General features: G+C 36.6%; 1 protein-coding gene across 1 annotated transcript in view; it reads left to right on the top strand.

Annotated features, from left to right (window-relative positions):
- The window catches only part of DLG1 (discs large MAGUK scaffold protein 1), a 77,223-nt gene that overhangs the window by 22,185 nt on the left and 30,119 nt on the right, over positions 1-24,919 (top strand). Inside the window, exons 3-11 of the mRNA XM_041475683.1 lie at positions 2,753-2,806; positions 5,238-5,288; positions 6,121-6,245; positions 7,331-7,500; positions 8,006-8,142; positions 9,494-9,638; positions 16,635-16,761; positions 18,530-18,686; positions 19,757-19,859. Coding sequence (XP_041331617.1) covers positions 2,753-2,806; positions 5,238-5,288; positions 6,121-6,245; positions 7,331-7,500; positions 8,006-8,142; positions 9,494-9,638; positions 16,635-16,761; positions 18,530-18,686; positions 19,757-19,859 — 1,069 coding nt within the window. The remainder of the gene's footprint in view (positions 1-2,752; positions 2,807-5,237; positions 5,289-6,120; positions 6,246-7,330; positions 7,501-8,005; positions 8,143-9,493; positions 9,639-16,634; positions 16,762-18,529; positions 18,687-19,756; positions 19,860-24,919) is intronic.

Below are 24,919 nucleotides of genomic sequence, written 5' to 3' on the forward strand. Positions count from 1 at the left end.
AAACCCTATCAAGAGGAGTGAAGGCAGTAACATGATTTAATGTTAGTATTTCCCATGTAATTTGGAATATGTGACCACAGCATGGCAAGCAATGGAACAGTCCAGGATAGCCTGCAGTTACATTTTTGCAAATAGATTGTCATTCTGCTCTTAGTTTTTGTAACTTTACTGTAACTTTCAGTGCAGAAATCTGAAATTATGAGTGCACACCTTCTGAAAAGATGGGTCAATTTTTTGAATCATTTAGTGACAGATATTTATTAACTTTAAAAGGAAGTTAAGCTATCCAGAATATTACTTGAACATTTTTGTAGTATGGACATCAGTATTTTTTTTCTTAATTTTTACTTTCAGGCTGCTTGACTAAACTTGCTACAGGTGGTAATCTTTGTGTTTGCTGAATTTTTATTTTTTGCATAATTCATAATTAGCAAAGCTTTTTGCAGTTGCCTGTTCTATACTGCAGCTTCCAGTAGATGTATGTTTATTTGACTCTCTCACCTGCACTTCTTCCACCAGAAATGTAATTAGTTTTAGAAATACTCCCTTCTAGTAGAGGGATTTAGCCCACATCAAGATTTGAAGTGGACAGGCCAGTGCAACCATGTCCAGATAGTACCTTTGGAAAACCTGGCACAGCTTTTTTCATTCATCATTGAAAAAGATGATAAATTGCTGCTGCTTGATGGAGAATTTGGATAAATATGGGAGTGTTAGGAGCAATCATTCGACTTACAGAAGGGGTTTTACATTGGTTGGCTGATTTGTATCTTAAACATACTGTTCACCAAAGCTCACCTACTAACAGCAATTTTGCTTTAAGTTGTCTTTTTTTTGAACATGAAAATAAGAACACTTGTCTGCCTCAAAAATAAAAATCATGGGGAACCAGCTCTCGCTGGCACTGTGTATGTTGAATATAATTGGATGTTACAGAATCCTAATAGTAAATAAAAATACATACCAAAATGGAGTGAAAAGAACATGACTGAGCAATTAAACCTTGTTTTCTTCTGAGCGAAACCATAAAAACATATGGTTTAACTGTATTTATTGTAACCTTAACAATGAATTATTGTGATGAATAATAGGTTGGGGTTTTTAGTACAGGATCTTGATTTTAATTTACTCTTGCTTTAATAGAACATGCACTCATAAGCAGAAAAGGAAATTTAACTTAGTGGCACAAAATGGTTGTGAAGGATAGTGTTGTTGTGACAGAGATTTTTATTGTGACATTAATAACTAGTGCTTAATGTCTTTACTGCATGAAATGTGCCAATGCTTCTATTGGGAGAATTGCTGGGTGAGAAAGGCTTTTGATTGCATATTGACAGCCATATGTGTCATCCTTTTTGTTTCCTCTTACTTTTAATTGTCTGCTCTGTTAACTTGTGTAGGTCCCACCTGATTTTAGTTCTTATTAAATCACACAGGCTTAATTTCTGACACTTGATAGCAGATTGATGGCTCCTGTCTAATGATGGGATATTATTCATCTCAGCCTTTTGAAAGGCACTTCTGAGTCATCACTTCCTAGATTTGGGAGCTTTTAAAAATCATAAATCCTTCAGAAGTATGTTGCTGTCATTGTAATGAAACAAAAATGCAGAATATTAATAGGTTAATGCAATTGTCATGTTTTTGCAGGTCTTAACTTTATCTTTGCTTGAGTTTAATACTGCCTTCTTTTGCAGCCTATTAAACTATCCCTAAATTTATTTCCACACACACACACATACTTAGGAGATTAAAAAAAAGAATGTCTTAATTTTAAAGATAATGTATTTTCATACATATTAAAAACCCGCTCAGATTCATTAAAGCAATAAGGAGATTAACTTTGTTTAGTGCCACTGAACTTAATAGTTAGCAGTATTTGGAGTCTGGAATATATCTGGACACTGTTTTTTTGTTTGGCTTATGTTCCTAGAGCAGGCGAGATGCTGCCTATTTTAAAGGCAGATCAACTGATGGATAAATGGGAAGTCTGTTTATTTGGAAACATTTCAGAGAAATGCCATCAGTTCCTATGGATTTTCTTTTAGTTGAAACCAAATTTTTCACAGAAAAAATCTCAGTGGTATGAGACTAAAAGTGTAAACTTACTCTGCTGGTTCCTGGCTTGTAAAAATGCTAATATTATTTCAGCTTTCTGTGGCAATAATCTCTGACTGCTTGTGCTTGTTAATCCTTAACAATTTTCTGATGAAAGCCCATGCTGCTGTGGGGTAAATGAATGCCTGCTGTGGGTTTGCTTTTGCGAGTCAGTTTTGTAGATCCTTTCTTGCTTAAGTTGCATTTCTGCAGGTTTCCATTTTGCAGTTTTTGAAGGGGGTGGTTCACTGTTCCTGATGAGAAGAAAGCAAAATTGAATTTACTGAAAATTGGTTTTGAGATACTGAGTGGTAAAACAACCTCTGCATATCATACCACAAGTACTGGGGCAGCTGGCATCATGTCAAATGGTAGCATGACTCAGGTTTTCTTTTGAAAAACAAGGTAATAAATGCCAGAACTTAGATATTAAATATGATCTCAGACTTCCCTAACGGTGTGGTTTTATGTCAGAGAAGCAATATGTCCAGGATAGTAACAAGTGTTTTAGAAAGTCAGTTTTGAGATTCTCAAGGTCAGGCTACCTTTTAACAGAACTTTGAGAAAGCCAGCAAGTTAAATGCTGTAAAATTATCATCAATAGTGCATTTTCTCATGCTGTGTAATTATTTTTTGTTTTGTTTCATTGTTAAAGGCAAATCCCCCTCCAGTGCTGGTGAATACAGATTCTTTGGAGACTTCAACATATGTAAGTCCACACTTAATTTCAATCATAACGTTAAATCATGTTTTATGAATATAGCTGGGTACACCTGTTGTTGCTGTTTGAGAAGACCTGTTTTATCTCTCTGATGGTGCTTGATTTTGTCAACTCTCATGATGGTTATTTAAGCTCCTTAAATAGCTGTTTGATGAAAAAAAAATGGTGCAGATTGCAGGTGGGAATTTTTCTGGGTACCAGTGTATGACAGTGCATAACACAATTGAGCTTCCAGAGGTTCAGTGCTCAGAGAACAATCTGCTTCTTCAACTGTGCAGGCAGATACTTTAATATTTAATGTGCCATTTCTGTTGCACGTCTCATAAAAACATTTCTTCATGCAGTGGCTATACTTAAGGTTTTCGTTCTATAAATGTTCATAAAAATGGGTTGGTTCTGTTTGAAACATTAAGGTAATAAGTGTAGTTATGCAGAGGCTGAGCTGTTAATTTGTCAGGCATAATTACAACATTTACATATAAAGTCTTTCATCTAGGGAAAGGCCCTGGAAATAAAGCTTAGCTTAGTAGGTGTGAGATCCCTTTAAAACTTGGAAAAGATAGACTAGGTCAGTGACTTTTATCATGTGATATATTCTTGCTCCTGTCTCTGCTAATGTTTGGTTTGTTAGATGAATAAATTGAAAGGTAGTTTTTTCAAAAAAAGAGAGTATAGAACTAATCTCAAGGAGAAGATAAAATGATGGAGCTTTTTGTTTGCTCCTGTTTATCTAGATGATATTTTAAATGGATTAAAGACCTTTGTACATAGAAATAAGAGACTGCTTAAATATATTAGAATCGGCTTTGTTTTGTGTAATGGCAATGAATAAGGAAATGATTAATCATCCTTGTTTTTAATAAAAAAGAAAAGAAAAGAGCACTGCACACTGATCAATCATCATGAACCTTTTGCAGGTACTGTAATGCTGGATGACTGCTTCAGTTAGCACATGTCATTCCTGTAGATAATAGCTCAAGGACTAAGCTACCATCAAAACTTCTTGATCACAGTGGCTTCTTTTGTGTTGGTGTAGCAATAGATCCAGTTTCATGGATTCAGAAGGTCAGGACCTCATCCCTTTTTAATAGAGAAATATCATGTGTTAAAACCACTGTATCTTTTCCACTGAACAAACTGCTAAGGACATAATCATTTTTTGAGGTACTTAGCAAAGATGATAATCTGTTATGCATGGAATGGATATGGCTTCTATTGTAAGGGGAGATACAATTAGGGAATGAAGGATAAAAGAGCTTGATATTAGACAGCCTGGGAAGTCACGGCATTGCCGGCTTTTGGAGCATTTAAATATGTTAAATAAACATAGGAGGAACGAAGTAGCTTGATCTTAATTTTATTTGGGGTGAATTAAATTCCCTTTTTAAAGTCTCTGCTAGAAAACAGTCAGATCTTAAATTGCTTTCTTCTATATATGTTTTTTATCTTTAGTGTGTTAAGACTTCAGAAGTCTTTTCAGATATTCTATATCTTAAGGGGTAGACAAGGACCTTTGTAAAGCAATAGTATAAATGTTATTTCTTACCTTGTTAAAGATTACATCCTAAAAGGCTAGAAATAGTGAGTTGTCTGTAGCTGCTGTAGGTAACTGTAGAGGAAAGAATTTGAGTTCCAAGGTATCTTGGAAAAAAGCTTACTCTTGAATATTAAATATGATTGAGAATTTGTTATGTAATTGATTCTGTTTAGTTTTGATTTTTTTTTTCTTCTGGTATTTGATTCTTTCCTTGTTCTATAGGTAGCAAAGAATGTGGGTGTCCTTTCTAACCAGAGGATGACAAGGCTTCTTTCTAGGATTTCAGTTTTTCGTCAAGCTTTATGAAGTATTGTTCTAAAGTCTTCTTCTCTTTTTGTCCCTATTTTAAATTGCTGAACTTTAGTATGTATGTGACATGACATATAGGAGTATAAACAGTTGTTAAATATTACTTTAGAAGGGTCTTACCTATTTCTCAGGAGAAGATGGTATAAAGCATCAATCTTTGATTTTTCTCTGCTCATTGTGGAACAACAATAGGAGAATGCTGCTCTGTTCTTCCTTACGATTCTTCTCTATCCCACATTGTCTTTCTTTTTTCTCAGTTTCAAGTTGCTGTATAGCCTGAGGAACATGTGAGGATCTCCAGAGCATTTTTTCTTTCTGGCAGTCAGAAGCAGAGGGCCTGTGCCCTACAGCAGTTGTGTAGAACAGTCTGCTCTTGAACAGGCAACTTTTAAACTCATATAAAAAGGTTGTCTGATTCATAAATACAGAGTGGTGTGAAATTCACATGCTCCCTCTGAGCCCAGTGGTCACTGTGAATCCGCTGAGATTTGATGGGAGTGAACTTCCAGCCAAGCAAAATGGGTTGTGTAAAGTGTAGGATTCTCTGTGAGTCTCACTTCTCTTTTTTTATAGGTCAATGGCACCGATGCAGATTACGAGTATGAAGAAATTACTCTTGAAAGGGTAACATGCTAAATATCCTCTGTACTCTGTTTGAAATGGAATTTATGATACTTTAATATGAACAATAGCAATCCAAACTAAGTCTTACTCTTTCTTTTTTTTTATTTCAGGTAGATTATTTAGCCTAATAAAAAAAAAGTCCATTCAGTTGCTAAGCAGGAATTGAAAGTTTTATTAATATCCTTGACTACTGAGAGTAAAGTAGGGAAATAATGATCTCTTCTAAGACATCCTGCATTTAATGTTGCTACCTAGACTTGTAGATACTAACAACACAGATTCTGATTTAATCTCCTGTATTGCTATTTTTTTCATAGGCTTTTACTTATATACTATTAAGTTTTATATTGAGATTACAAGTGACACCTTGTCACGTGCATTTCTTTGTTACGTTTTCTAAGTTGAGATCTAGCTCAGTTCTCTTGAGGTGCACTGTTAAGAAAAAGACAGAAAGAAATTATTTTACCTAATACCTGTGCAGTTCTGGTTGTTATTGGGAGGGTGAAGAGGTCTTGCAGTTGATGGTAAGGGCAAGTAATCCTTGAAGAGAAAAATGTCAGTCTGAATCTCTGCATCTGTGGGACTATATTAGAGGTGGGACACGAGCTACAGTTATACAATGACTTATGTTCACCTGACATGTATGTAAGTTGTAATTATACTTATTTTCATATAAATAAGTTATATATGTAGCATACTGCTTAAATTGTCTTTAAGTATTTTTGTTTTCAGTGAAAATTATGTAGATTTGGTTCTGTAGTGTATCAAATACACCAGAATACCTTTTCCCCAAAAAATAAGTGTGTAAATGTTTTTCCTCCTCTATCTTTAGGGAAATTCAGGACTTGGCTTTAGCATTGCAGGTGGTACAGACAACCCACATATTGGGGATGATGCAAGTATTTTCATTACAAAAATTATAGCCGGGGGTGCAGCTGCACAGGATGGAAGATTACGGTAGGATGAATTTCTGTCTTGGGTTACTAAGTGCTATTATTGTATTTTAATAAGTGGATAGAAAATTTTCTGTTACGTTTAATAGTTGTATCCTCCTGCATTAAATGTTAAATAGGTTTTCCTTACAGAAGTGTTTTGTAAATAATGAAGAATGTTTGATTGGATCAATTTGTGTCTCCCAAACTAATAATATCTGCAGTTTAGGAAAATTAAGTGACATTTTTCTATACTGTGGTATAAATTTATTATGCTATATGTTTCATAGTCCTTAATTCAAGAAAAAGCTTAGCTAGGATGGATAGCTCTTGGTTATCCATCTGTGCATTTTCTGATCCACAAGGTAGTTGAGTTTATTAAAAACCCTTTTTTATGCTTGGTAATAATTCAGTGTCTTAATTTTTCAAAGATAGGTATCCACATTGATTGTAGGACTATTTTTTTTTCCTCTTGTGTTGCCAAGAACTTGGCCCATCGTTTCATGTGCAAATACCTGCTGTATTGGTATTGTATTAGGTTTTAGTCCTAATGAGCTTAGTTCAAGGCTTCATTTTAGCTTGTTGGCCATTGTCAGAGGTACATCTGGCAGGACACGGTGACAGGTGGGCCTGGCATTGCACTTAGTGTAATGAGGGCTCAGTGTTACTGCAGCAACATGTTAAATGGACTGGAAGGCCAGCACTTAAACTGCTTGTGAAAAGCAAGATTGACTTGTTCATATCATGGCTTGAAACTAGTATGTTTGCATTATGTGCCTTGTAGGTTTTGATTTTTAAAATTCTGTTTTCTAGCTGTAAACAAAAGGTAATTTTTACAAACATCTATTCAAAACACTGTCAAAGTAAGGTACATATAATAAGGTCATGAATTAAATATTCCTCTTAAATGTTTTCTAGTGATCCTTGGTTTATTTTTAAGCACTAATAATTCATTTTAGAGCATTGTCTTGAATAAGTAGAATTTTGGAGCTAAATCTCTGTATTTTAATGTGTTAGCATGTATGCTAGTGTATTACAGATAAAATATTAGGCTCCTGATGTGTGCACTCTGGTGTAACACAGCAGCTGAGCATGACTTGCTGTCTCCAGGGTCAATGATTGTATCCTGCGAGTAAATGAGGTGGATGTTCGGGATGTGACACACAGCAAAGCAGTGGAAGCACTGAAAGAAGCGGGATCAATTGTACGATTGTATGTCAAAAGAAGAAAACCAGTCACAGAAAAAATAGTGGAAATCAAACTTGTCAAAGGCCCCAAAGGTACATTGGAAATCTCAAGTTTCTGTTTCATAAGAAGGATAGAATTGAGAGTGTTCTTGTAGAATGCCAAGTTTTCTTTTAAATTAATAAAAATGTTTCTGATTGTATCTAGTAATTTTTAAGTATATTAAAATTGGAGTAAAATACTTAATTGCATTACCTAGTAAGGATGTTTGAGAGATTAAAAATAATTTAGAGAAATGAATTACTGGGTAATATGGCTATAAATATATAGGTGCTATAGTATGGTGATGCTTATAGCTCTGCTGTGCCCATACTTCACAAAGCATGAAGTAAATGATCGAGCTTTGGTTTCCAGAATTGTGTACCTGTTACATCTTTTCTAGACCATTATGGAGTTCACTTGAAAAGGCATCAGAATTAGTTCAGCCAGACCCTGATTATATCTATTTGTGTTATATAAGGAGTGTTATTATTTATGTAAGAATTTAAATCCAATGATTGCAAAAAGGGTTTCTTGAGTAATGCCTTTATCTTCAAGCAGGTCTCGGTTTCAGTATTGCTGGTGGTGTAGGAAATCAGCATATACCTGGGGACAACAGCATTTATGTAACCAAAATCATCGAAGGTGGGGCAGCACATAAAGATGGCAAACTTCAGATTGGAGACAAACTTTTAGCTGTAAGTAAGAGCTGCATTTTTTTAATGGTCATTCACTTTTAGGCACAATAGGGGCATGATTCAATTTGTGGTTAAGCTGCCTGGAAATCAGTGATAAAATTAAATCTGCATCATTCAACACCATCTCATCAGGAGATCTGAAATCTATTCCTCAGTCCAATGTTCCATGCAAAACCTGTATAAATCAGCATGTTTATTTCTGATGCCTGCTATTATTTTTCTGGGATCTGAGTGACAGAATTGTAAACAAACATAAAATGGGATTGTTTTTCTTCTGAAAATAGAAGAATGAAATGGAACTCCTTGTACTGGTGGCTGGCCAGCCTTTAGCCAGCCTGTAATGAAGCTGCTGCTTATATTGCATTTCAGTGTTTGTAATGCTTTTGAATGGCATTGTTATTTTTTTTAAAGCTTAAAATAGCTTCAAAGTTGAATTTTTCTATGCACAAAGTAAAAAAAACCAAAACTTTCAACTTCCTGAAATTCAATCCACAAATTTTTTGTCCAGATAGAAAAGTGAGAGCCCCAGCCATACATTGCAGAATGTAACTTTCTGTCTCTGTGTTTAAGTTGTAATGCAATTGCCAAATACTGCAAAACGACTTTTCAGTCTTCAAGAGTGGTAGGAATTAAAATCTATTAAAAAGATATCAACAAAAGGCTTTTAGAAAATTTGTAGGAAACTTAGAGAATACAGATGCAGGGAATAGAGTTTTCCCCCCACAATTAACAATTGGCAAAGCCTGGTTGTTCTTACACATGAAGTTAAATGATGAAAGTGTCTTTAGCCCCTTGGGTTCAGTGCAGTACAAGCTTTTTTTCCTTTGCCTGGAATTATCTGCAGAAGTTTCTTCCCTTTCACAATAAGGGATTTATTAAAATGGAAGTGCTAGTGTTTCCTTCTCAAGTTTTGACCCCTGCTTTTTGACATCATGCCAGAATATATTGTCCTGTTATAAAGTCTAGAGCATAATTATGTCAGGACAAGTTGATGTGGGGTTTATTCTTATTAGAGGAAACTTCTCTCTATGCAGTGCTTGCAGTAACACACTGTGTAGTGTGCACATTTATTACATTTTGAGTGTTCTGTTTGTCCCATTAGCTCCCCAAAGTCGTGTGTGCCTTCTTTACAATGTTGTGGTCAATACAGTTTGTAATAATCTTTGATAGGAATACTTGTCCTTCTCATACTTAACAAGGCATCTCTTATATAATTTCATGTGACCAGGTATGTCTGTGGCACATGAATCCTAATAAAGACTCCCAGTGTCAGTGTTCCAACAGCCTTCAGTGAGTGACCTATGAAAACAGAACATGTTTCTGGGTTAAGAATGTTTGTTTTTCTCTTCAGGTCAACAGTGTTTGCTTAGAAGAAGTTACTCATGAAGAAGCAGTGACTGCCTTAAAAAACACATCTGACTTTGTTTATCTGAAGGTTGCAAAACCCACCAGCATGTTCATGAATGACAGTTATGCCCCTCCTGACATCACAAACTGTAAGTTCATTTTATCTTTCTAATTTAATTGATTTTCCCTCTAAGGCATTCACTTATTTCATTTTTAGTATTTTAACTGTTGCAAGCTTTAAAAACTTATAAGGCAAAAATCTGATATAAGTTGATTAATGAGAAAAATTATATACTATACAGAACAATATCCTATAGCTTGTATGCTGAAAAGACAGCAGCAGCAGGGCTCCAGGTGTGTTTCTGTGGCTGTCATGGCCCAGTCCTAGAGACTCAGTGTTACTCATCACTTGCTGATGAGTAAAAGGGGAGAGAACAAGTGTCTCACGCTCTTGGGGTGTGAAGAGTAGAAAGCAATGCACTGTGAGAGTATTCAGTGTCCTGTAAACTAAAGAGGTTGGTGATGCTCTGATGTTTTTCCTGTTTTCCTGGTTTTGTTTGAACTTGTATATACTTGAATAAACGGACCTGGGAGGATGGGAAGTTCTTGCTCTGGTGCCTGTCTGTGAATGTGTTAAAAAATTCCATGTTAACTTATTTGAAATCTGACTTCAGGTTTGACGTAATTGTTGTCAATTTGAATGGAAAACCAGTGAATGCTGTATTAAAAAGTAGTTACAAGAATTTCTTGTTGTGACATAAGGGTACTACTGACAAGAATATTTTCAATCCAGTAAGTTCAGGGTTGAACTACAATGTAAAGAAATATTTGAGTTGAGTATACTTAAGAGGGTTATTACCATTTAGTGGCTGGAGAAGGGGAGGATAATGGTATAACTGTGTATTTCCAAGACTGAATACACTGACTTTTTTGGATGACCAATTTTACTCATGTTGTGACATGAAATGGTTCTAGGGGAGACTTATTTTAGGTATTGCTTTGTTTCCTGCCATTAGATATGTGCAATTGATATATAGCACTGATCTGTTTAGGTACTACTTCATATGAAAAAAAAGGAACGCTTTGGGATTGACGGATGTAATTGACAACAGTATGTAAAGAACAACAAACTCAAGAGCAGCACAACAAAGTCTGAAGTACCTTATAAGCCCATCATTTATTGGCAATAGCTACAGTATCTTAAAATCTATTTGTAAGCTTATTGAATTACAATTTGGAGCAAATTAGGTTTTATCTCCACTGTGTTATTAGAAGGATGCTCTCGAAGGCTCCATTCTTTGACATATCTAATTTTCAGCCTCCACTGATTCTTCCCCAGTTTTCTACTCATATATATTATGGTTAGAGAGCAGCCTTTTTTCTTACTGTATCTGGTTTGTTCAGTAACCTTTCCCACTGTTTCCTTGGAAAGTAGACTTCTTGTTCTCTCTCCATATGACTGGTCTTTTCATATATTTCACCTGGAATTCATATATTTTGGAAAAGAGAAGTCTGATTTTTACCTAATGTTCCTGGTAATGTTGCAGTAATGCAGTTACGCTGCTGTGGATTGGGATGTGACAAACATTGAAGTATATCATCTCTTACTGCTGCACCTTGACTTAGTCATTGGAATATTTACTTTGTTAATCTTTTTGGGGTCAAAGACAAAACCTGTAGAAAGTTTCAGGGGAGGAAGGCAGAGAATTAGGTGATTCCTAGTAATTTGCCCAGTGCTAATAAATCAATGACAGTGGCAAAGGTTGGTTGTTGGACCTCTTGTCATGCAGAGGTATTCATTTCTTTCAAGTGGTGGATGAGCTGGAGGCTCAGTTCATTGAAGGCAATTGCATTATAACTCGGAGCCATGAGAGAGTGTCATCTTCAAGAGTACCTTCTAACTATGTCCAGTGGCTGCACAGATCAGAGAGGTTCTGTCAAAGGTAATCCCACATAACTGCCATGCAGATGTCCTCTGCCATCTTGCCATGAGTCCTTAATTTCTCAGAAAGTGTGACTTGGTGTCACATCCATGGCCTGGTCACACATGTAGGCTCCTTTTGTCCCATTGCCATCCTCCCTCCAGAGTTTCTCTCTGTTTGCCCTCCCTCTAAGGTTGATTTGAGAGATGGTGGCATTCTGTGCGGCCCAGTATCCCATCCTTTGTGGGAAGTGTATTTCTGTCCTCTTTCTGAGAAAAGCCAGTCTCCTGACCTTGTCATGTACCTCAAGCTCCAGCAGCTGCTTCTGGGAACCTTTCTCCTCCAACTCGAGTATTCTGAAAAAAAAGTCATGGAAGTTTTTCTCAGATTCCAGGCATCTTGACTCTCTTTGTCTTTTAATAACCCTTGACAAGATTTGTGGGCTGTCTGTACTTTTGAGTAGATTTTCTAAGTTTTATTTCATTTAGCTACAGTTCCCTTGAGTTCTCTATCTGAAGATACTGTTTTTCACTGCTTCTGGTAGACCAAAGAACATTCCTCTGCAAAGTGCTGGGTTCTTTGATGAAACTTCAGTCTGTTTCTTTTCCTTACCACAGCAAAGCCTTTTCTACCCAAGGCTCCATGAGCTTGTGTCTCTGTTGATCAAAGTGCAGCTGGCTGTTATTGCAGCTGGCGAGGAGACTGAACCTACTGCTGGAATTTTGAACTCAAAGCAGACCTAAAGGTCTTGCTGAGGTGTTTAATGACTTAATTCCAGGAAATCAGTTTAGTCTTTTCCTCAGTCTTTCACTCATGAAAAACAACTGTGTGTTTCTGAGCTACTATTTTTCTAATGCTATTTTTCTAATACAGGGCAGAACAAAAGCTTTTCCACAGTACCTCTCAGTGGAAATCTCAAAGGGAGACATCAATCTCCTCAAAAGCTGATTCTACTTTTGCAACCAGAAAGCCTCTGCTTTCTGCAAGAAGCTGCTCAGTTAGATAGAGCTCCTACCAAAAAATGGTGGCACCTGTATGTAATATTTTATATTGCATTATCAGAGCAGTACAGGGCTCAAGAGCTTTAGACTGGGGATTCTGAAGTGCTTTTACCAGATGGCAGATATTAAAGAGGTATTTTCTAGGATCACCTGGAGTGTGAGTCAGTGTTGAAACAGTTACCAGGCTTCTTCCTTCACCTACTCATCTGCAGCTGTTTTGAGACATATATGTGCATTCCTCCTTCCTATTTCTGTCCATGAGAATCCTTTAAGCCAGATTCTTAGGAGTTCAGTCCTACCACAAAGGAGAAGTAAGATGTGCACAGAGGCTCCCTGCGAACATGTCTACTGCAGGTGATGTTAAGGTAGAAACTTTATTAGATGTGAACTGCTCACTTACAGAACCCTTGGGAGGGTTTTTTGTTTGCTTATTTTATTTCTGTTTTGTTTTTTTTTTTTTTTTGTTTTTTTTGTTTTTTTGCGTTTTTTGTTTGGTTTTTTTTTTTTTTTTTAAATGCCCATTTTATCAGAAATATCTAAAAGCATAGTGCACAGTGCTTTGGTACTGTGCAGAACATGCCATAGATTGCTCACTGTGCTAACTTCTGTGGACTTGGTAGTTAATTCAAAAGTCCACATTCAGAATTTGGCTTGTCTTTATGATTTTCCCTCTGGAACTTGTCTTGTTTAGTTACAGGGCTGCCTCACTTGCTCTGGTGATGAGGATTTAAAATGCAGAGCTAAGGATATTAAAGAACTGTTCAAGAACAAATTTCAGGTTCTAGGTTTTGTGCAAAATCTAATTTCTTTTAGCACTCCTGTAGTAGGAATATCAGCTACACAGTAGTGTGGCCTTGTCAGGTGGTCTGATGGCTCAAATGAAAGGACCAAATAAGTTAGTATCCATATGTATAATTAAATAATTTGATATTTCCTTGGGGTTAATGCCTTAGAATCAAGGGACGTTTGAAAAGGACGTTTCTGAGATTCTGATTTATGGCAGTATTTATTGGGAAGAGTATAGATGTTGTGGCAACATTGTGCACCTGGGGCTGAAAATTGACTTGTGTCATTTGATATTTATCAGAGTGAGTGAATGGCTTCCAGCTGCCTGTGGGGGAAGTTACTGTTTAAAATCTTGTTAGAGAAGAGTTGGGGCTGCTTGAGACCAGAGATTCAGCAGGGAATGAATATGGAAAAAAAAAAGCTTATAGTTCATTGCTGTTGCTCTAGAGAATGGGATGTGTCTGGCTGATGAAAGCTTGGCCATAGACCTGGAATAGTTGATTGCTATGCCTGTTTCTGTTGCTTCTGTGAGATTTATCTTTTAGCTCTTGAGGTGTGGATTGCCTGGCTAAACAGTTACTCTACAGTGCTCTGCATTTTCTGGCTCAAGAAGAATGCAATTAGGAAAGACTGTTCTTTCTGTGCACATTGCCCTCTGAGTGCTGTTCTCCACTCTCTGTCACGCTGAGGAATGAGAACTTCCAGTATAGAAAAGATGGAAATGTAACAGAAGTCCCTCTCCCATGTTTATTGTGTGCAGAGGAACAGCAGCTCTGTGCTGGGGTGGTCCTGTGGCCAGAGCATTGGGGCTCAGCTGCTGTGTGTGAGAATCACACCTTTAGCCTGCTGGAGATCAGTAGGAATGTGAACTGTCTCCTTCATCTATACATAAATCGTGGTCATTAAACGTTTCCTGGAGCAAATATCCAGTACTTTGTTCATATAAATTCTTCTAAAGTTATTCAGATGAAATATTACTAAGAAGGTGTAGTACTTGCTGTTTAAAACACCAACATTACCTGTGAAGTGCATGAAGTAGAATGTCAGAGTCAGAAAAGTGACTAAATGGTTTTTGAGAGAGAGGGCTGCTTCCAATACAGGCCTCCTTTGAAGACATTATCAGTGATGGATTTTTGACTCCTAATTAATTCCAAAGTGTTTTTGTGCTTTTGTATGTTGGTACAGTATTTCCACCCTGCATTGAGAAATAAAATATAAAAAGGGAGGGAATAATCAGTTTCTTCACTAGACATGAATGCCTTATCATTTCTTAAATGGCCTAAGTACAGGAAGAGAAGAATATGTAATAATAGTAAAAGACAATAAAGTTTTAATTTTATTGCCCATTTTAGAGATTATACTTGTGGTTGATGTCCTCAGTTTACAGACAATAGGAAAATAATAGGAAATCTTCCATTTTTTTCTTTTTGTCTAGAACTCTCTTATGGAAAGGAGAGGGTGGATTTGGAAATGGAATTTCTTCTTGAGAGTCTGACTTTTCCTGTCAAAGCAAGTTGATTTTACGCATGCAGTTTTCTGTTCATCCAAAAGACAGTTCCTTTATCAGTTCCATCAGTAATAATATTTACCTGGAAATAGAAGTTTAGACCTCATTTAGAATGCAAAAAATGATGGCTTGCCTTTTATTTCTGTCACGTTCCTCATGAATATGCTTCAGCTCTAATTTCCATCTGAAGCAGTTTCAGGGAAGGTGCAGCCATGGTTTAGTGCAGGAGCTCTACAGAGAGCAGCCTCTTTGTGCCTTGTATAGGTTTGCTTTCATAGCACTGAGAGCAGCAGCCTTGAGAAAGGACCAAACTGTTCCAAGCAAGTAGCATGTGTAAAACTTTAGAAAGGATGTGGCCAGTGCTGTTGTGGAACTGTCCACAGGTCTGAAATAATAAACTGTTATATTGATCGACAGCTGACTTCTAGTCATAGGGTGAAAGCATAAAAAATTTAAAAAATAAGGTCATGTGTTGACCTATTGGTGGTGCGTATGTTTCTGAACACAGTGCAGTTAAAAGCTGCAAGAACCTGAAAAACAATCAAATGAGAAGTACTGTAAGTCAATGACTATAGAATTTGTATCTAATCTTTTCCTGTAAAATATGCATCATCATGGCTGCCGTTGGCTTGGTAGAAGCAATTTCAAATTCATTTTGTGGAATGAGATAATTTTGTGCAGGAACAGAATGTACAGAGCTGCTATGCTGTGCAACAGTTGTTCAGGTTTTTTAATCAACACCCATTTCCCTGTAGCTGGAAAAGAGCTCATAATGTCTTGCATTTAATTTTTTGTGCTTTAGCTTCAAAATTTTCTGAGAAAAACCAAAATAACTGTATTTGTGTGATTTTAAGCAAAATATGTGTGCTTTTGAACTGCTGAAGCTGTTAATAGCAGATTTTAATGCTTGCTGATATGTTGACAGTGTTGTCCTGATGCATATGATGCCATGTGAAGAATTTACTGCATACAGGTTTACTAGGAATCTAGAACAATACAGGCACTATCCATCCCAGATTGGGTGGTTTGGAATATATATATATGTGTGTGTATATGTATAGAAATAGCAAATCATCATGTGTGTATATATATATATATGTAAAGAATACTCTTGATAAGTTTGTATATGATCCAAACTTTTTGAGAATGGCTTAAAAAGGAAAAAACAAAAGGAGAATGTGCAGATTGCTTCATCAATCTGTGTCATGTATGTTCCATTAAAGAGCTTTGGGTTTAGTATAAATCCTCAAAGGTCAGCTGCCCCATCAGATACAGCAAGTAGGGGCAAAGAGTCTGGCAGCTCTAATAATACTGAATCTGTGAAGAGTCCTCACCTCACCCTTCATGTTTGAGCCTCAAAGTTTGAAGCACGTATGCCAGGAAAAAAAACATTTCAATTGTAGAACATGCTTTATAATAGCAAACAGTGGGTGTGCCTGTGCCTTAATGAGCACTTAGAAGTGATGTGCCTAACTTGGAAATATCATGCACCTTCTTAATTATTTATTGGAACAATTCTCTTGGTATTGTAGAAGATTTTCCATCAATTGTAATCATTAAGATGCTGAATTTCTTCTGGTATATGTGTTGTGGTTCAGTTAAAACTTTGCTTCAGTCAAGTAAAAAACAGCTTTAAAACAGATAAATCTCCAGACTGTTCCCATGGGCTTCAACTATCAACAGTAGCTGTTTCTAAAAGAGTTTTATTTGAGACACAATGAAACTGAAAAATTTGCTTACTGACTTAGTGAGGAGCTCAGGGAATGTACAGATTTAACACGCTATTTTAGAACTATGATGTTTATAATATATAATTTCAACTGGTATAATTTGTTTTTAAAAGAGGTTGCGTCTTTGTTTAATTTCCTCCAGCTCCTTTTGTGCTATTATCCTAATGTCTTTTATTGTTTTCCTTCCCCCTCTGTGAAGCTTATTCTCAGCCAGTAGATAACCATATCAGTCCATCTGCCTACCTGGGACAGTCCCTGCCCCCAGCATCACCAGGGCGATATTCACCCGTTCCCAAGGGAATGCTTGGAGATGATGAGATCACCAGGTAATGGACAGCCAAAGCTAAGTGTCAGATTGATTAACCAGGGAAGCTCCAGAACGTGTTAGTGGGCAAAATACTAGGGAATGCTATATTGTATTTCAAGAAACAGATGTTAGTTTTTTAAATCTTGTAAACATCGTTGTAAGGATAAAACTCTGTATATTTATATGTATATATATGCACACACACTTTATCAGTCCAAGAATAGTGTTAAAAGCAGAAAGTCCTGGAAATGCTGCATGCATTGACAGAGATTTTTAAGATGGTAGCATAAGCAGACCAGAGATTTTCTTATTTTAAAGCAAGCAGTGTTTGGGTCCACCCTGCCCCCACAGACAAGGGTTTGTTTTGATGGATTCTAAATCCAGAAAGGCTGGAGAGCTCTTAATCCTTTCCCATTAACAGACCTTTCATTCCTTTGCTGATTCAGTAGATTGCATTAATCTTTTGTTCATCATTGATGATAAAGGGAAGCTCTTGTAATTTTGTTGCCCTTCTGTTCTGCAAGTATAGGGATGTTACACTGCATTTTCAGTATGCTGTTGCTGAATTCTGTGTCACACCATCATCTGATATGGCTAATGTCACTCAGATTCCGAGGCAGGGTCCACCCAGGATTGAAACCTAAGTGGCATAATAAACTGGAGAATTGATTTTAGTGTAGTGGAAGGTAGGATATGTCTTTGTACTGATTTTTAACTTAGGGTTAAGTAGACATGTAAGCCAAAATGATTGTCCTGTTGATATCATTATGGTTTTATTGCTTTCCTTTAAAATTACGTAAAAGGCTGTTTTTAGATTTCTTCTAGAATGCAAGGCCTATTCAGAAAATGTTTGGATTTTCTTTAAATTACCTTCTCATATTACACTCTTTTCATCCCAAAAAGGGGTTTATAAATTTTGAGAGTTATTTTAAAAGATATTGCATCTTTCTGTTCTCTCTTCTGTTTTTGTTAATGTATTGGTGTGATCCAGAGCAATATGTGTAGAGGTTTTCACAATGCCATTTGTTTGTAATAGAATAGTACTCTGAAAAAATGAATATAATAGTTGATGGAGGTGAAATTTAAGAATTTTACCTTAAGATGATTTAATAGCTAGTGTAAAAATTGAGTGATTTTTAAAGATTGGACTAGATGATACTTTTTGTTTTGGAAAAAAAAGCAGCTTTTTACTTTATCCTGTGGATTAATAATTAATACCTCCAAATACTTAATGTCCATTAATTGTTCTTTAGTGCTCTCTAGTGATTTTGAAATGCAGTGCACAGTTTCTCTGCTTTATTAGAAATGTCTTTTTCTGAGATCATTTTTATGGTTTGTTTGTATTAAATCAAGTGACAGATAATAGATTTTTGGATGGAGTCTTTCTGCATTAGAATTTGACTGGCTTTATCAATATTTTTTCTTTCCTCCCCCTCATTCAAGTTAGGAGGGGATCCTATGAAAAAGAGTGCAACAACTTGGTTTAGTTTACCTTCTTCAATTGCAGTCACTTTGCTAAAATTGAAAATGTGTCTGAGAACGTCACAACCTACACTGATGTTCTTGAACAATATGGAAAATATTAAGTAATGACATTTAGTGCTGAATAGGATTGTAGCATAATAGGAATTTATTTATTATTTATTTATAAATACTTAAAGATTTGTTCAGTTTGCCTAACAAGAGGGAGGGGATTTTGTTTTGCATCTAGAAGCTTTTCTAACTGTTTATTTTACTTTTACTCCTATCTAGTGACCAAGATTTCATATTCCTTTCTTTTCCTGCAGGGAGCCTAGAAAGGTTGTCCTACATCGAGGATCAACAGGTCTTGGTTTCAACATTGTTGGAGGAGAAGATGGAGAAGGAATTTTCATCTCTTTCATCCTTGCAGGAGGGCCAGCTGACCTGAGTGGAGAGCTTAGGAAAGGAGATCGTATAATTTCTGTAGGATTCTTTGTTTCTTTTATTTAAACAACAACAAAAGTTTCCCCCTCCCTGCATATTAATACCAATTAATGATAAACAAAAAATGTTATTAACTGGGTAAATTTGAGATAATGGAACAGATGCCAATATAATTCCAAACTACCTTTGAGGACTTCAGTCTGCCTCAGTTTCTCATCTATAACCTGATTAAAATAGCACTTCCCTCTCTGAGATGTTCAGTGAAGACATTAACTTATCTTAGTCTCGTAGCTGAGGGCTGTGTGTGTCTCAGTTGAAAGAATACAGGTTTCAGAAATAACCCTTCTAATGAGATGGAGACACTTGGCTGCAGAGTCTAAAACTGGCTCTTTACTTCCTGGAGTAGCTGCTGAACCTCCTATCAGTCTTAAAATGTTCCATCTCATACCTCTCTAAGGGTTTTTTCTATATTACTATTGAAGGTTATAAATATTTTTGATGTTTCTTTGTGAAATTACTTAATTTATGGAGAATAATTTATTTGGATAATTACATTGTATTTTGGGAGTTATGTCCTTTTAACAGCTGTTACTAAAACTGATATTAAAGCACATCTTTAGTTTAGTTTGAACTGTGAAAACTACTCTTGGTCTAAAATGTAGAACACACATTTCTGCTTCAGTTTTTTTGGTGATGCTATTTTTAAATCTTCTGCATTGAAAACAATGCCAGATTCACAGAGGGTGTTGCCTGTCACTGGGTGTGGTGACAGCATGGTCTGTAGGCATTATTTGTCTAAGAAGGTTCCTGAACCATCACAAAAAAGTAACATTCTCTGTTTCTCCTTAAAAAGAAAAAAAACGCTCTTAAACAAGAAGAAAGTTGACCATTCACTGAGTGATATATTGTGGTAGTCTCAGTAATTCTTAAGAGGAGTATATGTGAGAGAGGATTTTATTGATTTTTGATTTCAGAAGCAATGTGAACAGGGGAAATACACGACATGAAAATTAGGTTGTATCCAGTTAATTTTTTTCCACAGGTGTGTGTTCTGTGGTGATAAACACAAGAATTAATTTTAATAAAGAGCTTTTTTGTATTACTTGTAGGTAAATGGAGTAGATCTAAAAGCAGCAACCCATGAGCAGGCAGCAGCAGCCCTGAAGAACGCAGGCCAAGCAGTGACTATTGTAGCTCAGTACCGTCCAGAAGGTAAGGGCTGCTTTAGACAGTCAAGTTCTCTTGTACAACTTGAAACTCAGAGAAAGTGTTCTTCCACCAAACACCTCTTCTGAAACAAATAACGTCATGGATGTTGTCACATATATGTTAGCATAATTGCAAGTGACCAGATTGGAATATCTGCAAGTGTTGCTGCCATGGCTTGCTGCACTTCTTGCTTTCGCCATTGCAGAATTTCTGTGTCTTCAGTAAATATTGCCACTGTCATAACATGAAAATTAATCCAGTAAATCCAGAATTTAATAGAAATAGCCTATTGTTATTTCGTATTTCCAATTGTCTTCATGCTTTTATATGGTTTTGTATGCTTTAATAGTAGGAAGATAGAAGACTAATTCCTTCTTTATTGTGTTGATTTAGATGACCTAAGGAGGCCATCAGGATTTCATTCCTTGGTTTCACACTGAGCTGTTATTTCTATTTATCCAGCAGTTTCTTCTGGTCCAGATTAGACTGCAGCTGGTGCTGATTAACCATCCTTGTGTGTTCTGCAGAACACTACATCATCAATACACATATTTGTCCTCCTGTATTTCTGCAGCACATTTCAAATGTCTCTGTTTGAAACTTCAACAATTTAATAGTCTAGAATGAAATGCTTGAGTCTGTAAACTCATGTATTATTGGTGCTACATATACTAAGATATTTTTGTTGATTTATGAATAAATTTCTCCAGTTTTGCTAAATTGGTTGGCCCAGCACTGAATCTTCCTTGCAGAGGAAACTTTCCTTTAGCAGTACTGTCAAGGGGTAAGTGTAGGTGTCCATCAGGAGTGGACATGGAGCAGGACTGCTGCTTTTATCTGTTAGGTGGCTGACAGCAGCACACTTTAGTCATTTTTTATTTATTCTTTTCTGTCATGTTTCTTCTATCCTGACCTGCTCGAATGTTTGAAGCATTAGCTTCCACATTCCCCAACCTCACCACCTGCATCAACATCACATCTCTCCCCTGACCCAGGAACTCTGTTCATAGTAAGGCCAGATGATGGGTTTTTCTGCTTCCTGGTCAAATCCCTGCAGCCAGCCTGTGTTGCCAATGTCTCAGGAGGCTGTCTCTTGGTCAAATGTTCTATCTGTACATTGCTGTGGTCCAGAATTCATTTTCTAACAGTGCTCACTCCGAGACTGCCTTTTAAAAAGAACAGTAAGGTCAGCATTGGTTCTGAAATATTTGCTTTGGCTTTGTGTTAGAATTGCCAAATATTTCTGTTGATACACATTTGGTCTGTCCTCTGCTTGACTCTTCAGTGTTGTCAACTATTTTATGAATAAATGTGTGTGTGTGTTTTTATAATTATCCTAATTTTTTGTTTCTGCCACTTGGAAACATGTTAACAAGTATTAAAATATTTATAAAGTTGTTCATTATTGGTGTTTCTCAAATGTCTTCATAAAGATGGAGAGCATCAGTTATAACTGCTTGTATTGCATATGTATTTTATTTATATTTATGAATCCAGCAGGATTATGTAAAAGATGGTGACAGCTAGGACAGATCAAGGAGATTCTAGACACCCATCAGAGTTCATTATAACTGAGTAAAGAGATTCAGTATGATAGGAGCATTTGGAAGACACTTGGGACTGGCTCACTTCACTCCCTGTTATTGTATATGACAGTTTGTGTGTTCATAGATGTGGTGGGGAATGATAATTTATGTTTTTACATGCTATCACATTTCCTATTTTCCCATCATAAATTTCCCATTTATCTTTCTCCTCCTATTTTTGGGAAAAGAGGTTTTTTGCAAGCAGTTCTCTCATAGAAAAGTCTGAGTTAGGCTATAGAAAATTGAGTTGCTGGAAAACCCTTCTCATGCAAAGGCTTGAATTTTCCATGTCTCTTTTCAAATCCATGGTAACTAAACTCATAATTACTGGGTTTGGGATAGGCTATTATGACTGAATGAAATTGATTTTATTGAATTTGGGCTCAAATTATGTAACCACTGATTTTTCTTTCCCTTAAATCTCCACAATGTTCCTTGGTTATGGAATTGAGTGAAAACAGATGTAATTACATTATTTAAAATGTCTTTCTGGGCATTCCTTCAGTTTCCAGGAGTGTTGAATAAATTTGAAGGATGCCTTACAAAATTTTTCTACTGCACTGAATTAAATTTCAGCAACTTGCCAGCAGTCTTTGGGACAGGTAGAAGCCAAACGTGGAATGTGAGTGTGTTGTGTTGTTTCCAGAAGTGGCTCAGGCATCAGGCACCCCCACAACTGTACTCAGTTGACCTCAGGCTTTCTCCCTGTAGACTCCAGGCTTTATCTTGCAACTTGCCAGGAGCTAATGTTGGAAACTGGTGCCTGTTGGGTTGTGCTGGTGCATCCTTCTGTGGTGCATAGATGCCATGGGTGTCATACAGAGTCTCCCTGGTTGGACACATCAGTGGCTTTGGACCTGTAGGGGCTGGATGCTGCAGAGGGATCTATAGCAGGAGACGAGCATGAGTTTGTGAAACAGGAATTATCCTGTAGAAATGTGGTTGGGAAGTCAGGATGTTGTTCTCATTTTCATCTTTATTTGGAAGCTTTTCCTTACTCCTTTGCTGGTACTACAAATTTCTACCTCCTTTCAAGACATCGCTCATGAATAAAAAGGGATTTTGTTTTGCTGTGAATTCAGGTGGAAAAGAAATACTGTGACCTGGAGCAGTTTCAAAGCAGGAAATGTTGTTTCAGTATACAAAAGTGTTTTGATAAGCCATTTTAATTCAGTGGCTTCTGATCCATTTAATTTTTGTGCTGCTTCCTGGCTCTGCAGACACCTCAGTGCCACACTGCTGTGTCTCTGGGTTTCCTGCAGAGCGAGGATGGCAAGGGAGAATTGTAGTGGTGCAGAGGAATGAGAGGAAGCAGTAAGCAGTTTGGATATGTGTGTATCTCCTGGCAGTGGGGATTCAGAATGGTCAGCAGTATGATCGTGCTGCATAGCAGGGACACAGGAACCGGAGTGCTTGAAGGGAATGTAGTGAGGGGAGGAGCAGCAAGGGGGAAGTATAGGACTGCAGAGGATTACAGTTCTGGAGGGCTCTGTGGTTCACATTGATACCCATTGTTACATTCATTCGAATGAAAATGTCATCTGAAATGTAATAACAATGTTGCCTCACAATTCAGAATTTCTGGAAGGTTATATTTTGCCATTCCAAAAAGGTATGAGGTGCCAGTGGGCTGCCATACCTGTATTATAGTTTGTGTCCATTTAAGTGTTTAAAAATAATAGAATAGCCAAACAAATATATTAAAAGTATGAAAATATATTTGATTAAAATTAGATAGAAAATAATTTATTGGGTTAAGCTTTCTATTGTAGTTATACTCTGCTAGATCAGAACTGAGCTGTGTTAAGGATGTAACATTAACTGCAGTTATGTAAACTGTGAGGCCTGCTCTTGGAGAGCCTTGAAGAAGGCAGCAGGCCAAGTCTATTGGCATCAGTAGTCATTCACTGGTCACCTCATCCTTCCCCAAAGCAGGGCAAAATTCAGAGAAGCCTGTCATGACAGAAAAGGGTACCAGCCCTTTCTGTTTCCCAAGGATTCACCTGTCATACCAAAAATAAAATTATAATTTATTTTCTGAAAGTAGTAAGATATTTAAGTGATCAGATTAGCTTCATGTTCTTAGGTGATCTGGTGGATCAGTGTAAGATTAGGAGAAGGTGGAACCAAAACATGAAGAGAAGATTTCAAAGTATTTTTGTAAAGCATCTGCTACTGAACCTACATTGTTCATGTAGAGTTAACGCACGTTCTTTCAGTTTTATTAATGGAAACTGTGTTTTCTTCATTCTCTCGTCTTTAAAACAAATTACTCAAAAGAAAAAAAAAAGGAGGAAACACAAAAGTTTTGTTAGAGCTCTCTGCTCATTGGTCAGAGTGTGGCTGATTTCTCTTTTCACAATGCTGCATTTATGTAATTCAAAAGAGAATAACTGAGCTCTGGGAAATGGTGCCTTTTTCATATGTATAAGCTAAGATTGTTTTCTGAGTGTTAGTCTTGAAATACATTGTACATCTTCTGTCTGCAGAAGTCTAGCTGGGGTAGCATGAAGCCAATAATGCTTGTACAAAACTTCATTTTCAGTAATTGTTTTTTATCGAGGCTGAGCTTCCCTTGCTTTCTAGATGAGGACATGGATGTTCTTCAGTAAAGGTCATTCAAAAGATCAGAGCATCCTGATTTCATAAAATGAAAAATTCTTAAAAAAAAAACTTAAAAAAAGGTTTGCCTTGTTTTTGAGCATACTGTCCCTGGTTTTCCAGGTTTCTGTTCTTGCTTGTTTTGCACCTGGTTCTACTCATTTGCAAGTAATCTAGATTAGTCAATTAGAGTATTTTCAAAACTGGACCCATTAAGATTAGAAAAAGGGTTTTGCTAAATATAGCCCTGATAGACGCTATAAGGCAGCTTACACGTTTTAATCCTTTAAAACCTCACTCCTACTCTTTAATATAGTAAATAAAATTGCTTGTGGGTGCTTGCTAAGCCTTCAGCAACATTTTTAGTGGATTCACCTCAGCAGTGACTGGACCTAGTCTCTTTCTGAGTTTTCCAGGGTGTGTGGGAGGTGTTCTTAACTAAATACTAATGCAGTTTTTCTAATCTTTTAAGATTGCTTGGCGCAGTCTTTCAAGTGATTAACGAGATACAAGCTCATTAAACATTAGACTGTATGAAAGCCACCAACAGCATGTGGAATTCATTCTGGTCTGTCCCAGGCAATGTTCATATCAAATGACAAGCATTTCAGCAAAATATCTCCTCAAAAATGATGTATGATATTTTTATTGTGGTCCATGCATTTTAAAAGAAAAATGGAAGATGAGTATAGGATCAGTGTGATGGTGACCATCCTGACTTAATTTCTTAATTAAGACTTAATTTCTCTCTTTGGAGGCACCATGAAAAGGAAAATTGAATATTCTGCAAGTTGAGAAAAGACTATAAATCAGTAGTTATATAAAATTGTCAGCACAGGAGTCCTCCTTAGACAGATCCAATAGGCCCTGCTAAAG

The sequence above is a fragment of the Pyrgilauda ruficollis genome, unplaced genomic scaffold (genome assembly GCF_017590135.1).
Source record: "Pyrgilauda ruficollis isolate IOZ18807 unplaced genomic scaffold, ASM1759013v1 scaffold36, whole genome shotgun sequence".
Lineage (NCBI taxonomy): Eukaryota > Metazoa > Chordata > Aves > Passeriformes > Passeridae > Pyrgilauda > Pyrgilauda ruficollis.